General features: G+C 41.5%; 1 protein-coding gene across 2 annotated transcripts in view; it reads right to left on the bottom strand.

The window, feature by feature from the left end:
• Window positions 1–14658, bottom strand: part of ARMH3 (armadillo like helical domain containing 3) — a 179152-nt gene that overhangs the window by 120659 nt on the left and 43835 nt on the right. For both annotated transcript variants that reach the window (XM_081822820.1, XM_081822821.1), the window contains exons 16-19: window positions 14108–14166; window positions 12268–12333; window positions 11344–11413; window positions 10002–10062 (exon numbers count right to left, since the gene is read on the bottom strand). In XM_081822820.1, coding sequence (XP_081678946.1) covers window positions 10002–10062; window positions 11344–11413; window positions 12268–12333; window positions 14108–14166 — 256 coding nt within the window. The remainder of the gene's footprint in view (window positions 1–10001; window positions 10063–11343; window positions 11414–12267; window positions 12334–14107; window positions 14167–14658) is intronic.

Genomic DNA, 14658 nt, shown 5'->3' with positions numbered 1-14658 from the left:
ACTCCCCCTGCTTGTGTTCCTGCTCTCGCTGTCTCTCTCTGTCAAATAAATAAATGAAATCTTTAAAAAAAAATAACATCCCTAATAAGAAACATGAGCAAAGTAAATAGTCAACAAATCCCCCACCCCCCCAAAGGGGGAAAATATGGAAAGTTAACACTTTTCTACAATGTTCAACTTCACTTTAAATAGGCATATTAAAACAATATTGTTTTTATGTATCAAATTCATACAGATTCTAATGTTGATAAAGGTACAGCGAAACAGCCACTTATACGTTATCAAGGAAAGTATTACTGGTACACGGCCCTTTTAGGAGGCAATTTGGCAATCTCTTATCAATAGCCTTAATAACGTTTATACCCTTTGACCCACAAACACCACTCCAGAGAATTCAGCTTTACCCAGAATGCAAAAACTAAAATGCTTTAAACAAAAAGATGTTCATCATAATCTTATTTGTAATAAAAGAAAACTGAAGGGGAGCCTGAGTGGCTCAGTCGTTGAGTGTCTGCCTTTGGCTCAGGTCACGATCTCAGGGTCCTGGGATCGAGTTCCGCATCGGCTCCCTGCTCAGCGGGAAGCCTGCTTCTCCCTCTCCCACTCCCCCTGCTTGTGTTCCCTCTCTCACTGTGTATCTCTCTGTCAAACAAATAAATAAAATCTTTAAAAAATAATAATAATAATAAAACCGGAAACAACTGTGGAAATAACATCCAATGCTGAGAGAATAGCAAGTAAATCATTACACATACAGCAGTTCTCCCTTATCCGCGGGAGATACATTCCAATACACCCAGTGGATACCTAAAACTGTCAACAGTATCAAACCCTCTATGTTCTGTTTTTCTCCTATACATACATACCTATGATAAAGTTTAATTTATACACAGTAAGAGATTAACAGTAACTAATAGAGCAATTATAACAATATACTGCAATAAAAGTTATGTGAATGTGGTTTCTCTAAGTATCTTATTGTATTGTACTCAGCCTTCTTATGGTAATGTGAGATGATAAAATGTCGGTGTGGTGAGATGAAGTGAGCTGAATGATGTAGGCACTGTGACCTAGCGTTAGGCTACTACTGACCCATGGTATGCAGAAGGAGGATCATCTGCTTCCAAACCACGGAAAATGAAATGACTGATAAGGGGAGACTACTGTATGTTATGTACTAAATTATGTTCCTTCAAAATTCATATGTTGAAACCCTAACCCTAACTAATGTGACTGTATTTAGATATAAGGCCTTTAAGAAAGTCATTAAAGGGGCGCCTGGCTGGCTCAGTCAGAGGAGCGTGCAACTCCTGATCTTGGGGGCATGAGTTCAAGTCTCACACAGGGTGTAGAGATTAAATTAAAAAGTAAAAAAAAAAAGTCATTTGGGGTGCCTGGGTGGCTCAGATGGTTAAGCGTCTGTCTTCGGCTCAGGTCATGATCCCAGGATCTTGGGATCGAGCCCCACATCGGGCTCCCTGCTTGGCAGGGAGCCTGCTTCTCCCTCACCTTCCTACTGTTCCCCCAGCTTGTGCTCTCTTGCTCTCTCTGTCAAATAAATAAATAAAAATCTTAAAAAAAAAAAAGTTATTAAAGTTAAATGAGGTCAAAAAGGTAGAGCCCTAATCTGATAGGACTGGTTTCCTCATAAGAAAGGAAGAGACAACCAAGGATGCTTGCTCCCACACAGAGAGAAAAGGCCCTGTGAGGATACTGCGAGAAGGTGGCCATCTGTAAACCATGGAGAGAGGCCTCTGGGGAAACCAAAGGTGCTGGCACTTTGATTTTGGACTTCTGGCCTACAGAACTATGAGAAAATAAATTTCCACTGTTAAGCCACCCAATCTGTGTTTTTTTTGTTATCGCAAACTAAAACACAGATATATAATGAAACCCCATAAAGCTCTTTTTTTTTAAAGGCTTACTTATTTATTTTAGAGAGTGAGAGGCAGGGAGTGCACAAGCGGGGGCGGGCAGAAGGAGAGAGAGGGAAGCAGACTCCCCGCTGAGCAGGGAGCCCAACAGGACCCTGAGATCATGACCTGAGCCAAAACCAAATGTTGGATGCTTGACCAAATGAGCCACCCAGGCAGGGCCCCATGAAGCTCTTAAAAAGCATACCATGAAGAATTTTTCACAACACAAGAAGATATTTAGTTACAATGGAAAGTGAAAAAACAGCATGCAAAATTATATACATTTAAATGTATGATAATGGTCACAACCATATTCAAGTATTAAAAAAAGATTTAATTTTGATGTTAATTTGGATGGTACGATTATAGGTGAATTCTATTCTTTCTCTTTTAATGTTTTCTCCAAATTTTCTACAACTCTATTTTTATAGCTAAGCAATCCACCATTTAAAACAAATTCATTTTTATTTTTTTTTTAAGATTTTTTTTATTTATTTGTCAGAGAGAGAGAGCACAAGCAGGGGGGAGCGGCAGGCAGAGGGAGAGGGAGAAGCAGGCTTCCTGCTGAGCAAGGAGCCCGATGCGGGACTCGATCCCAGGACTCTGGGATCATGACCTGAGCTGAAGGCAGACGCTTAACTGACTGAGCCACCCAGGCATCCCAAAACAAATTCATTTTTAAAAAATTTTTAAATCCTCAAGGTACCTGGGTGGCACAGTCAGTTAAACATCTGACTTAGTTTCAGCTTGGGTCATGTTCTTGGGGTCATGAGATTGAGCCCTGTGTCAGGCCTGGCACTCAGCACGGAGTCTGCTTGAGATTCTCCCTCCCTTTCCCTGCCCCTCCCACTTGTGCATGCACTCTCTCTCTCTCCCTGAAATAAGTCTTTTTTTTTTTTTTTAAGATTTTATTTATTTATTTTACACAGAGAAACACAGCGAAAGAGGGAACACAAGCAGGGAGAGCGGGAGAGGGAGAAGCAGGCTTCCCACGGAGCAGGGAGCCCGATGCGGGGCTCGATCCCAGGACCCTGGGATCATGACCTGAACCAAAGGCAGACGCTTAACGACTGAGCCACCCAGGTGCCCTGAAATAAATCTTTAAAAAAAATTTTTTTACCATCCTCTAAAAGGGGCACAAAGGAACCTTTTTAGAGAAAAGAAATGTTTTATACCTTGACTGGGATAGTTGTTACAAGGATGTATACATTTATCAAAACTCATTAAACTGCTCATCCCATTGCAATACTGTTTATAAATCCTTGGCAAAGGAAGTCCAGAAACACAATGGGCAGATCATGAGAGAATAATATGGAGAGAACTTGGATGTTAATCTGTAAACCAAGAATCGAAGTACTCAAAGTTTTACAACATCATTTCTTAAATCAAGTTAATGCCCCTTCTACTTTTGCCAAAGTGGTGGGAAAGTCCAAGTAGAAATAAAATCCTTGGCTGTGATGAGGATGTAGAAAAACTGGATCCCGTATACATTGCTGGTGGAAATGTAAAATGGTACAACCACTTTGGAAAGCAGTTCAGCAGTTCCTCAAAATGTTAGACGTAAAGTTACCACATGACCCCCCCCAATTCCACCACTAGGTATATACACACAAAAAACATATATCCATACAAAAACTTGTACATGAATGTTGACAGCAGCATTAGTCATAACAGCCAAAGATATAAACCACCCAAACGTCTATCAACGATGAATGGATAAATAAAATGAAGTCACACATCCACACAATGGAACAGTAATCAGCCATAGAAAGGAGTGAAGTACTAATACATGCCACAACACAAATGAAACCTGAAAACATTATGTCACAAAAGGTCACATGGTATATGATCTCACTTATATAAAATGTCCAGAATAGACAAATATATAGAGACAGAAAGTAGACTGGGAGTGGGGAAGTAGAAATAGAGGCCCAAGGCTTAGACTCTACCCCTCCGAAAATCCAGGCTCATCACACAAACCAAGATTCAGAAGAAACTGTCAGACCTATATTTTCATTCATTCATTCAACAAATACTGTTTACCAACTAAACATCAAACACTTGGGGTGCCTGGCTGGCTCAGTTGGAAGACCGTGCAATTCTTGATCTGGGGTTGTGAGTTCAAGCCCCACGCTGTGTGTGGAGATTGCTTAAATAAATAAAAAACTTTCAAGATTTCTCCAAAAAAATTAAGTAAAATAAACATCTAGCACTTACGTCTTATTAGAACTAAGTTGTCAAGTTCCTAGAAAGTAGACCCAGATAATCTGCTAGTTTCAGGCAAATGAAAGAGGCTTTTCCTCTTGAAACTGTTTTGACATAAAAGAATGAGGCCGAGAAAACAGGAGACAAAGTAAGTAAGGCAAAGGCCAGAGCACAAGGTGGCTCCTCGCCACCCACTTGCCCCAAATGCAGTTCAGCTAAATCGCAGCTTCAAGTAAAGAATACTTCTGGAACTGGGATTGAGACTCTCTTAGGTTCTATGGTTTTATTCTGAGACAAAGAGTAACCTAAGATCCTACTAACTTCAGCAGACACCGGAGGTAGCAACCTGTAGAGAATCAATCTGACAGCTCAGGAATCAAGTGAAAGTGGATGTAGCTAATTTCTTCTTAGGCTTCCTAGCAGAGAGGAAAAGAGGAGGGCAAAGAAACCAAACCAAACCAAAACAAACACCACAATCCTCCCTCTGTGGAATGAGAGCCAAAGACACTAGCTAGAAGAATTAAAGTGCTGGGGCACCTGGTGGCTCAGGTGGTTAAACATCTGCCTTCGGCTCAGGTCATGATCCCAGGTTCCTGGATCGAGCCCCATGTCGGACTCCCCGCTCAGCAGGGAGCCTACTTCTCCCTCTCCCTCTGCCTGCAGCTCCCCCTGCTGTGTTCTCTCTCTGTCAAATAAATAAATAAAATCTTTAAAAAAAAAAAAAAAAAAAAGAATTAAGGTGCCTAACAACATAATGACCCAAATGAAATGAACTAAATTTGTAAATTAAAGTCCTGGAAGTTTTCAAAATATTCCCAGTAATGGGCTTGCACTGCTAACCTTACCAGCCTATTCTACTTGTCCCATTATTCAGATATCTCTCTCTTCTTCCCACTCCTTGTAGGTCTAAGTGGTCTTGTAGGAGGCTTTCAGATCAGAATTGTAAGAGGACTACATAACAGATCTCTCTCTCTTTTTTTTTTCTATTTAAGTAGGCTCCACACCCAATGTGGGACTTGAACTCACAACTCAGATCTACCAAGCGCCCTATCTAGCCAGCCAGGCGCCCCTATAACATATCTCTCTTAAAAGACTTCAGTATCCTCAGGAGTGGTATCAAAAATATTTTATAAACCATACAGAAATATAAATTAATACATAAGTCAATACGTATATCAAAAATTTAAATTCTCTTTTACTCTCTTAATAAACTAAACTGTATCAAAACTGCTCACCAAGTGACTTAAATTAAAGCATAAATCACCGTAATAGTTTCCAAATCAATTGTTGATTTTTAGATACTGTGGTGTGATCTCCTGTTTGATGCAGTTGTCACTAGCTACAAGATGCCCTGGTTTGGGGCGCCTGCTTTCAGCTCAGGTCATGATCCCAGGGTCCTGGGATCGAGTCCCACATCGGCCTCCCTGCTCGGTGGGAAGCCTGCTTCTCCCTCTCCCACTCCCACTGCTTGTGTTCCCTCTCTCGCTGTGTCTCTGTCAAATAAATAAAATTAAAAAAAAAAAAAAGATGCCCTGGTTCAAGCCATGATTTAATTTAGGAATATATAAACTCTTCTGTCAACTTCCCTACTAAACTGATAGTCATTAGGTACCTGGTGCTGACCGCCTTGTTGCAGCCAGCAAAGATGGCTGGATGCTGCCCATATATGACCACCCATGCACAATACACTCTGCACACCAGCACTTCTCACATGGCCTGGGTCTGGACAGCCTGCACGCTGGCCCTATCAATAATGCCATCCCAATACCGAGCCGCTGTGGGGCAGCAGGGAGACATTACCTATGCTCCCAAGCCTGGTGCCACCAACCTCTGGTTCAAAGACCATCGATATTCACCTGACACTGCTCCTAAGCTCTGTTCCTACCTCTGCAGCCCCCCAACAGGTGACATTACCAGCCTGGTGGTCTCAATAACTTACACTATTTACCAAGTAGAATGAAAATTTTAACAACTGCTACAACCTTAAAATATAGATTGGCTGAATTACTCTACATTTATTGCTTCTTTGGGGTGTTTTTTATGCATGTAGTGGTTTCCTGTTTCAACATGAGGCAGTTCCACTTTAACCTGAAGTCTTCTTGTGGGCTCCACTAAAGTCTCTACTTTCTTCCAGTGCCTACCCCCAGGTGAGGGAATCTCTTAGTGAGAAAGAGCACAAGTTTTCCAAGTAAGAGTAGCTTAAAGGAAAGTTTACTCTCCTCATAGACTATTTCTCCTCACTCCTTAATCCTGTGGCAGCAGTGGGGGTGGCAGCAAGAATCAAGGAATACAGTGAGGAGTGAAATTAACTGGTTAAGTTTCCCCACCTCTTACTGCTCCAGGCAAGACTTTTCTTCTCTCTCCCTTTCTCTCTCTCTCTTTGGTCTAAGCACCTTTCCCCATTATTACTTTACCTACAGCATTCATACACAGATATGAAATTGTTTCATTTCTGACCCAGATTCTGGTTTTGAGTATTAAGTCTTTCCACACTCCCTAGTTCTTCATATTTCACCAGGAGGATTATAAACTTATCTGAAATGGTAGAAATTCATTTTGCTTTCAATTTCTCATTCTGCGGTATGCTGCTGAAAAGCAGTACATAATGAGAAGTGAGAGCAGCAACCTGGCCTGATGCCCAGCTGGGAGCAGAGAAGTTCACCTAAAAAGGACTTGATGCTCCAAATGCCAAAAACCAGGAAGAGGGTTGGAGGAGGAGGTGGGGACATCTGGATATATGCCCACGGGTAGTAATGAAGAAAGTGTATTCAGCCTGAGGGTGGGACCTTCTGCCCAGCCTCTGTCAGTTTGATGCCTCATTATCTTCTCCATCTTCCCTAACCTCAGGACATTCAATTAGGGAGCAGGTGGAACAAGCAACTGAGAAAGCAAGACAATACCCAAAAAGGTAGAAGCTGGGGGGAGGAGGGAGTTAAAATATTTATGTAGACCAGGTTCATTGGCTGTGATGTGAGGTTCTGGGTAGACAGCCACATACCTGTAACTCTACGTGCTGAATGCACAATCTTACCATGTCATCCCACCTTCAACTGTTCCCCATCAGCCACTTAATCTCAGGCAACCGTTTTTCTACTCTCCTATGCTTCCTCCATGTACCCTACACTCTAATCATCCTGAATTATTTTCTACTTTCCAAATATTGCCACACTTTCAAGCCTCCAAGCCTTTGAAGATGCTGGTCCCCTGCTTGGTGTGTCCCTCCCCCACTCTTCCACATAGAAAACTCCCACTGTTTCTTCATGACTCAGGTCAAATGCAACCTTCTCTGTTATCTTCTCTGATGCCCCAGTCAGCATTTGTCACCCTGTGCAAATCTTTTTGTCACTTACCACAGCAGTAGTTAAGAGTACAACCTCTGGGGTGAGAGAGACTTGAGTCTGGTGTGCCACTGTGGTAGCCAGCCTGCAAGATGGCCCCCAGTGGTCCCCACCTTCTGGCATTTACATCCTTCTGTAAGGATGTAAATGTATCACAGACCAACACTGTATGAGGGTTGGTCTATACGACCAACAGAAATGGCATGTCATTTGAGATTAAGTTATAAAAGACACTCTGGCTTCCATCCTGGACTCTCACTCTCTTCTTTCTCTCTTGAATTACTTGGAGGAGGCCAGCTGTGGTGAGCAGCCCTATGAAGAGATCCACATGGCAAGGAACTGAGGTTTGCCAACAACCACGTAAGTGAAGCTTGGAAGCAAATTCTCCAGCCCCAGTACAGCCTCAGATACCTACAGGCCCAGCTAACACTTTTTTTTTTAAGATTTATTTATTTATTTGAGAGAGAGAGTGTACACGCGAGGGGAAGGGAGAGGGAGAGGAAGAGGGAAAGAATCCCAAGCAGACTCCACACTAAGCGCAGAGCCCTACACGGGGCTCGATCTCACAGCCCATGAGATCATGACCTGAGCAGAAAACAAGAGTCGGACATTCAACCGACTGAGCCCCTCAGGGGCCCCCCAGCTAACACTTTGACTACAGCCTTGTAGAAACCCTATGCCAAAACTACCCAGTTACACTGCTTCTGGATTCCTCAACCACAGATACAGTGAGATAACAAATATCTGTTTTAAACCACTCAGTTTGGGGTCATTTGTACACAGCAATAGATAACTAATACACTGAAGAAGGGATGGCAACAACCTAGGATTTACAGTAAGAAAAGCTGAGTTCAGGTCCAGGCAATGGTGCTTACTAACAGAATAACCCTGGGCAAAACACTCAACCTCTAGAGTCTAAGTTTCCTCACTTGGAAAATGAGAAAACTGAGACTATAATAATATACTACCAGGTAAATAGCATATCCTAAAACCAGGACATAAGATAACCAAGCTACAAATAAAGTCTGTAGTAAAACAAATCTGATTCCTAAGGTGCTGAGGTTCAGAGATACACCTAAAACAAAATGAAAACTTACCTAATCAGTGTTATAAAAAAAGCAGCTTTCATGGTGTGTGAATTAAAATAAAGAATCAGGCTTACTTCTAAACACCAAAAGAAAATGCAAACAGAAAAATGCAAACTGCAGGGCACCTGGGTGGCTCAGTCGGTTAAGCGTCTGCCTTCGGCTCAGGTCATGATCCCAGGGTCCTGGGATGGAGCCTTGCATTGGGCACCCTGCTCAGTGGGGAGTCTGCTTGTACCTCTCCCTCTGCCCTTCCCCACCACTCGTGCTTGCTCTCCCTCTCTAATAAAATCTTAAAAAAAAAAAAAAGAAAAATGCAAACTACTTACTTACTGAAAGTAAAATTTGTATCATTATTTCATACCTAGGAAACCAAGACTATATGACATGACCTATAAGCAATCTAAAAAGCTGGAAGTCTACTCTATTCAGAGTAAAATCTTTTATACCTCCCTAGATCCCAGGCCTGTCTCTGGAATGAGGCACACTGACATTGCTATTCACCAAACTGCTCTCTTGCTGAAAAAAATGGAAGTAGTAATTCTGCTGTCAGACTCAATTCAGATGCTTTTTAGGGAAAAAAGATAATATATATATTTGGGATCACACTAATGTGCCACAGCTGTTCTTGGGCATTAAAGGTAAGAAGAATGCAAAAACAGTAAAGGAGAGAGAAAGCCTAAAGACTTAAACTTTATTAAAATATGATGATTTTCAGTTGCGTCCAGTTGTGTTGGTTGTAAAGAATTGCGATAAACAGGGGCGCCTGGGTGGCTCAGACGGCTAAGCATCTGCCTTCGGCTCAGATCATGATCCCAGAGTCCTGGGATCGAGTCCCACATTGGGCTCCCTGCTCCTTGGGAGCCTGCTTCTCCCTCTGCTTCTCTCTCTCTCTCTGTCTCTCATGAATAAATAAAATCTTTAAAAAAAAAAAAAGAATTGCGATAAACAATCTGATTTCCTCAGGAGGCAGGAATCTCCCAGCCAGGCCACTATAAATATAATTTGCCTAGCTAGAATAGTTTTAACTAGGCTGCTAGACAATGTAGGCCAACAACAGACCAGAAGCTGTATTTCTCTGGCCTTTCCCTACCTTCTAACTACTGCTAACTACTTTGATGCCAAAGCCCAGGGATAACTAAGTGGCTTGCTGGTATTCCATATCTTTGGATTACAACAGCCACCCATGATCACTACTTCAGTGCATCAGCCCTGTTCTTCACGTAGTGTGCCTAAAGTGATAATGAAGATATGTGCAGAATCCAAACTGTGGTTTGTACATTTTTTCCCCCCTTCTGGAAAGATGTATAAATCCAGGCCATAAAATGCTCCCTGACACTTCTCCATGCATAAATGAGTTTTTCCTGAAGTATACACAGAATTTTTTGACTATAAATTTCCTATCACTCAATTCTATAAAATAGATTTGCACACATTAAGTGAACCATGGTACTTACACATACAGATCCATAGGAAACTCCTTCATCATGTGTGTTACAATAAACTCCACCATCAGGTCTGAGGGGAAAAGGAGAAAAATGAAATCAATCAGAATGAAATGCATTTCATGCCTTTGAGTTGGAAAAAAACCTCAGTACACCTTACACTCATGCTGAATGACAACCACTAACTGTATCTTTATTCACGTGCACTGAAATTTATTTTAAGTAAGGTAGTTGTTGCAACACTTTTCACTACCTGCCACTTGTAAAGTTTTGTTTGTTTGTTTTTTAAAGATTTTATTTATTTATCAGAGAGAGAGAGAGCACAAGCAGGGGGAGCGGCAGGCAGAGGGAGAAGCAGGCTCCCTGCTGAGCAAGGAGCCCGACATGGGGCTCGATCCCAGGACTCCGGGATCATGACTTGAGCCGAAGGCAGCCGCTTAACCAACTGAGCCACCCAGGCATGCTGCCACTTGTAAAGTAACAAGGAAATTAGCTCACTCTCCTATTTCCAGAAGGATACCTTGACCTACCAATAAATTCAGGTACATAAGAGATTTCATTGCACAGATAATTTGTACCATGGCACTAATGCAAAATGCCAGATGGAAATCATACTCTGAGAATCGAGTGATGAGGCAAGCAGAGAAGAAATTATGGATCACATCCATGTAACACTCCATGTTAAGCTCTGAAGTTATGTCAGTCTATCTCTTCTCACAATCACGCTCAGTTTGACAGATATTGACTGAATGGTCTGTGGGGCTTTGGGTCAATAGAGGCTTATTATATAGTCTTAATTACTGTTTCTAAAATCAAGTAGCTTTAGGAACCAGGGCTGAATATCCAAATGAAATGGGATTAAGAGTTCAGATCACTCCCCTGAGGAAAATGCAGAATTCTGGGCAGACATAATCACATAAGATACAACCCCCTACTGTCAGCTCTGTCAGCCTCATCTCAGCTTAATTTACTCAGAGGAAGTTTTGTATTTCTGATCCGTGAACTTCAAGCCTCCTGGCCAGTTAACACATCAATTTGGACGAAGAAGGGAATGAATAATTTGAAATTTTCATCAGGAATAAGATACTTCACAAATTTAAATCATGTATCAGGCTTAGACTTAGCCATTTGTCTCCCTGGAAAGATCTTTTTCTTTAAACAAGAGAACCCTTTAATTGAGCATTCTGTTTGTTGGAGTTGCTTTACCAAACTAAGCAATAAACATGGTTTCTTAGACTAGAGAAGAAACATAACTAGTACCTTCTCTGAGGGAGAAGCACAGCAACCAGGATCTGTCCCTCATCTTAATCATGAAAATTTGTCTCAGAAAAATGCCAATTTTGATGAGACTCACCCAGTACTGCACATACTAAGGGACGGCAGGGAAGGTTCTTGTCTGCTGCCTTCTTCCTGTGTCTCATAGGCTTCACACAAAAAAGAAATGAAATAAGTAAACACCTGAATTGATATCCAGTGGCTCATCATCACGTTTTTCATGCAAATAAAATCACTACTACAGAGATGCTACCTTTTCTTTCTTTTTCTAGTGATGGGGGTGGGGTGGGGCAGGGAGGACTTGTAAATGCTTCTTAGTTATCAATGCAGGCCTGTGACAAAAACACAATTCACAGCAAGACAACAGCCCCAAAGGGCACTGGAGCGTACTACAATGGGAAAGCTGTTGTTTTTACTTTGATTTTATCTCTACAAGTGACATTACTAACAACAGAAGAGGTATACTGGTATTTTTCTTTGATAAAATAAAGAAAAAGAGAAGAAGGTAACTGTGTAGAGGCAGTAACAGTAGCAGTTGCAAAAAACAAAAGTAAGTTTCAAATATAAACCTCAATGTGATATTTTTGAACATACCTCCAAGTTTGAAGTAATTCCCTGATACCTTCATATTCTATTTCCCCTGCCTCTCAGATAAATAAAACAGCATCTGGTCTTAACTAATCAAAGATCATACTACATTTTAAAAACAAAAGGCTTAGGCCCATCTCCTTGTTGAAATCTACATTATTGATACATTCTAATATTACTGCCATGTGGACATGGTTGTGGATCTTTCCATCCTCTCTTGAGTAAGAGCTCCATGACACGCAAAAAAAATCCCAACAACAGGCATGGGCCTGTTGAACAGCAGTTAAGCAAAAGCCCTTTAGTAAAACATTCCACCCACATTTGTTCTAAGTAGGATCAATCTCATCCTCCCCAATCCTGCCAACATACCAAAAATTTCCTCTAAGAAAAAACAAGAAACAAAAGTCACACCTACCATTCTGTGTAAGTTTACTCGAAAATTCATATTGTCGTCATGCAAAAATGCATTTGCATACTGATCCTAAAAAAACAGAAATATGGAGAAAAAGTAAGGAATGAGAGCTATACTTAGGAAACTCAGTTTATAATCTATCACACTTGCTACAAAGCCTTGTACTTCAAGAACTACTTTCAAGGGGCGCCTGGGTGGCTCAGTCAGTTAAGCATCTGCCTTCGGCTCAGGTCATGATCCTGGAGTCCCAGGATTGAGCCCCGCATCTGGGTCCCTGCTCCGTAGTGCTTGCTCTCTCTCACTCTCTCTCAAATAAATAAATAAAATCTTAAAAAAAAAAGAAAGAAAAGAAAGGAAAAAACTACTTTCAAGGACCCGTTAAGAGGGCTAATGGGATAAGACTAGAGTCTTAATGTTGAACCCTACTTAAGCCATGAGATTTTAATTGGATATAATTTCCCAGTGTGTCTCTAACTGGTCAAAAATCTCTCAGCAAATTACAAACAATAAAAAATTAAGGCACAGGACTTGAGGCAAATGCTGAGAAAAATCTGTTTTCCTATTCTCTCTTCCTTCCCATCTGCCCAAGGAGTCTGCTCCGTTTGTGACAGCTTGAAGGTTTTCATCAGGGCGGCAGGATACATGTGCAGACTCCACATGAGGATCCACGATTAAGAAGAGAGGTCTGCACTGTGCTGGGAATGGGCTTGGCCCAGCAGGAGAAAACTGCTACACAGGCAGCATGGCAGGAGGCAAGACCCCATCTATCTCTGGCTTTGCTGAGGACTGATGGAAAATCAAAAACCTCTCACCCATGGATCGGTAATGAACATCCTTTGACCCTTTCCCAACACCTTTTCTGAAGATCTGACATGCCTACAGACTCCAATTACTAGGAACTGTTACAATTTGTGAAAAACAACTCCTTTAAAGATTTTCTTAGAAAGATTTTTGAAAAGCAATTACACCAGGCCCACTGCTAATAAGCAGCTCTTCTATAACCAGCTACCCATAACCTGGTGAAAAGTAGGTCATCTTTTCACAGAGAACATAAAAAGGGAAAGAATGAGCAAGGTCTTTACTCCATGTGGACCACCTTTACTATTTTTCTTGAGAGAGAAAAGATCAAAATAAGGGATAGTAAAGGGGGAAGCTGAAGCGAAAATTTAGCTCTAAATTGACTCAAGTTCTTCCCATAACCAGGGATCTGCCTGAGTGACGCCATTTGGGCCCTGTGGTTTTTTACACCTGTGTTGCCACCAAGATTCAGGGTGAGTTCAGGCCTAATTAATCCAACCAAAAGAGCCTCCTGATAAAGCACCTCTTTTGTTCACTCTTGGGCTCTTACTCTTCACCAAACTACAATCAGCCCAACTTTACTCGGTTTCCAATTCCCCTCTTTCACTTTTCTATCCACCACCCCCCACAGGAAACTTGAGCTCCTTTTTTCATTTTGCTAAATGCAAAAGACCCAACATGAGCAGCTTCAAAGCAGTAGGAGTATTTCTTCTACAGAGGCTTAAATCTCGTATTTAAAACTCTTAAGAGCTCACATCTTCCAGTTCAAAATTATAGCAGTTAACATAAAACAATTCATTATTAATTCATCCAGTCAATACTAACTGAGGCTCTACTATGTGGTAGACATTGAGAACACACTGGTAAAGGAACAAAATACTTGCTATCAGAGCTTACACTCTAGTGGGAGGAGACAGACAATACAAAGAGGAAAGATTTTCTTTCCCAAGCTTTAGGATCCTAAAAGTCAGGAACAGGAGAAGGGCAGAAAAAGGATAGCACTCTGTAAGAGATTAGCTACTCTCAGAAGACGAGTGACACCTACCTCTGCAATACACGTAAGTATAATCAGACAGAGTTTGCCGCTGTGAAGCCGATGCTCATCTGTAAAGAAAAAATAGGGATGCCTGGGTGGCTCAGTCGGTTAAGCCTCTGCCTTCAGCTCAGGTCATGATCCCAGGGTCCTGGGATCAAGTCCCACATAGGGCTCCTTGCTCAGCAGGGAGCCTACTTCTCCCTCTGCCTGCCACTCCCCATGCTTGTGCTCTCTCTCTCTGATAAACAAATAAAAATTTAAAAAAAAAAAAGAAAAAATAAACCCTTCTCGCCATATCATCCAAATCATGTTTATATAGAGAATAAAGATGTGTATCATCACAAAGATCATTTCTACTTTCCCCCTCCCTATAAAATTCCTGAATAAAAAATCAAGAGTAATTCTTGCTATTCTACGAGGCAAAAGAATCCTCCAGAAGATTTTTTAGAAAAATGGAGAGCTAACGACCTTCCTGAGAATCTAATTATTATGGTTCCTACTATCATGGCCCAAATCAGGGCCATGCCCTTTGCTTCCCTAAAAATGCTTTGCTTCAGGGC

The sequence above is a fragment of the Leptonychotes weddellii genome, chromosome 6 (genome assembly GCF_054177405.1).
Source record: "Leptonychotes weddellii isolate Sample4059 chromosome 6, ASM5417740v2, whole genome shotgun sequence".
Taxonomy (NCBI): Eukaryota; Metazoa; Chordata; class Mammalia; order Carnivora; family Phocidae; genus Leptonychotes; species Leptonychotes weddellii.
This window is presented reverse-complemented; position numbering and strand designations above follow the sequence as displayed.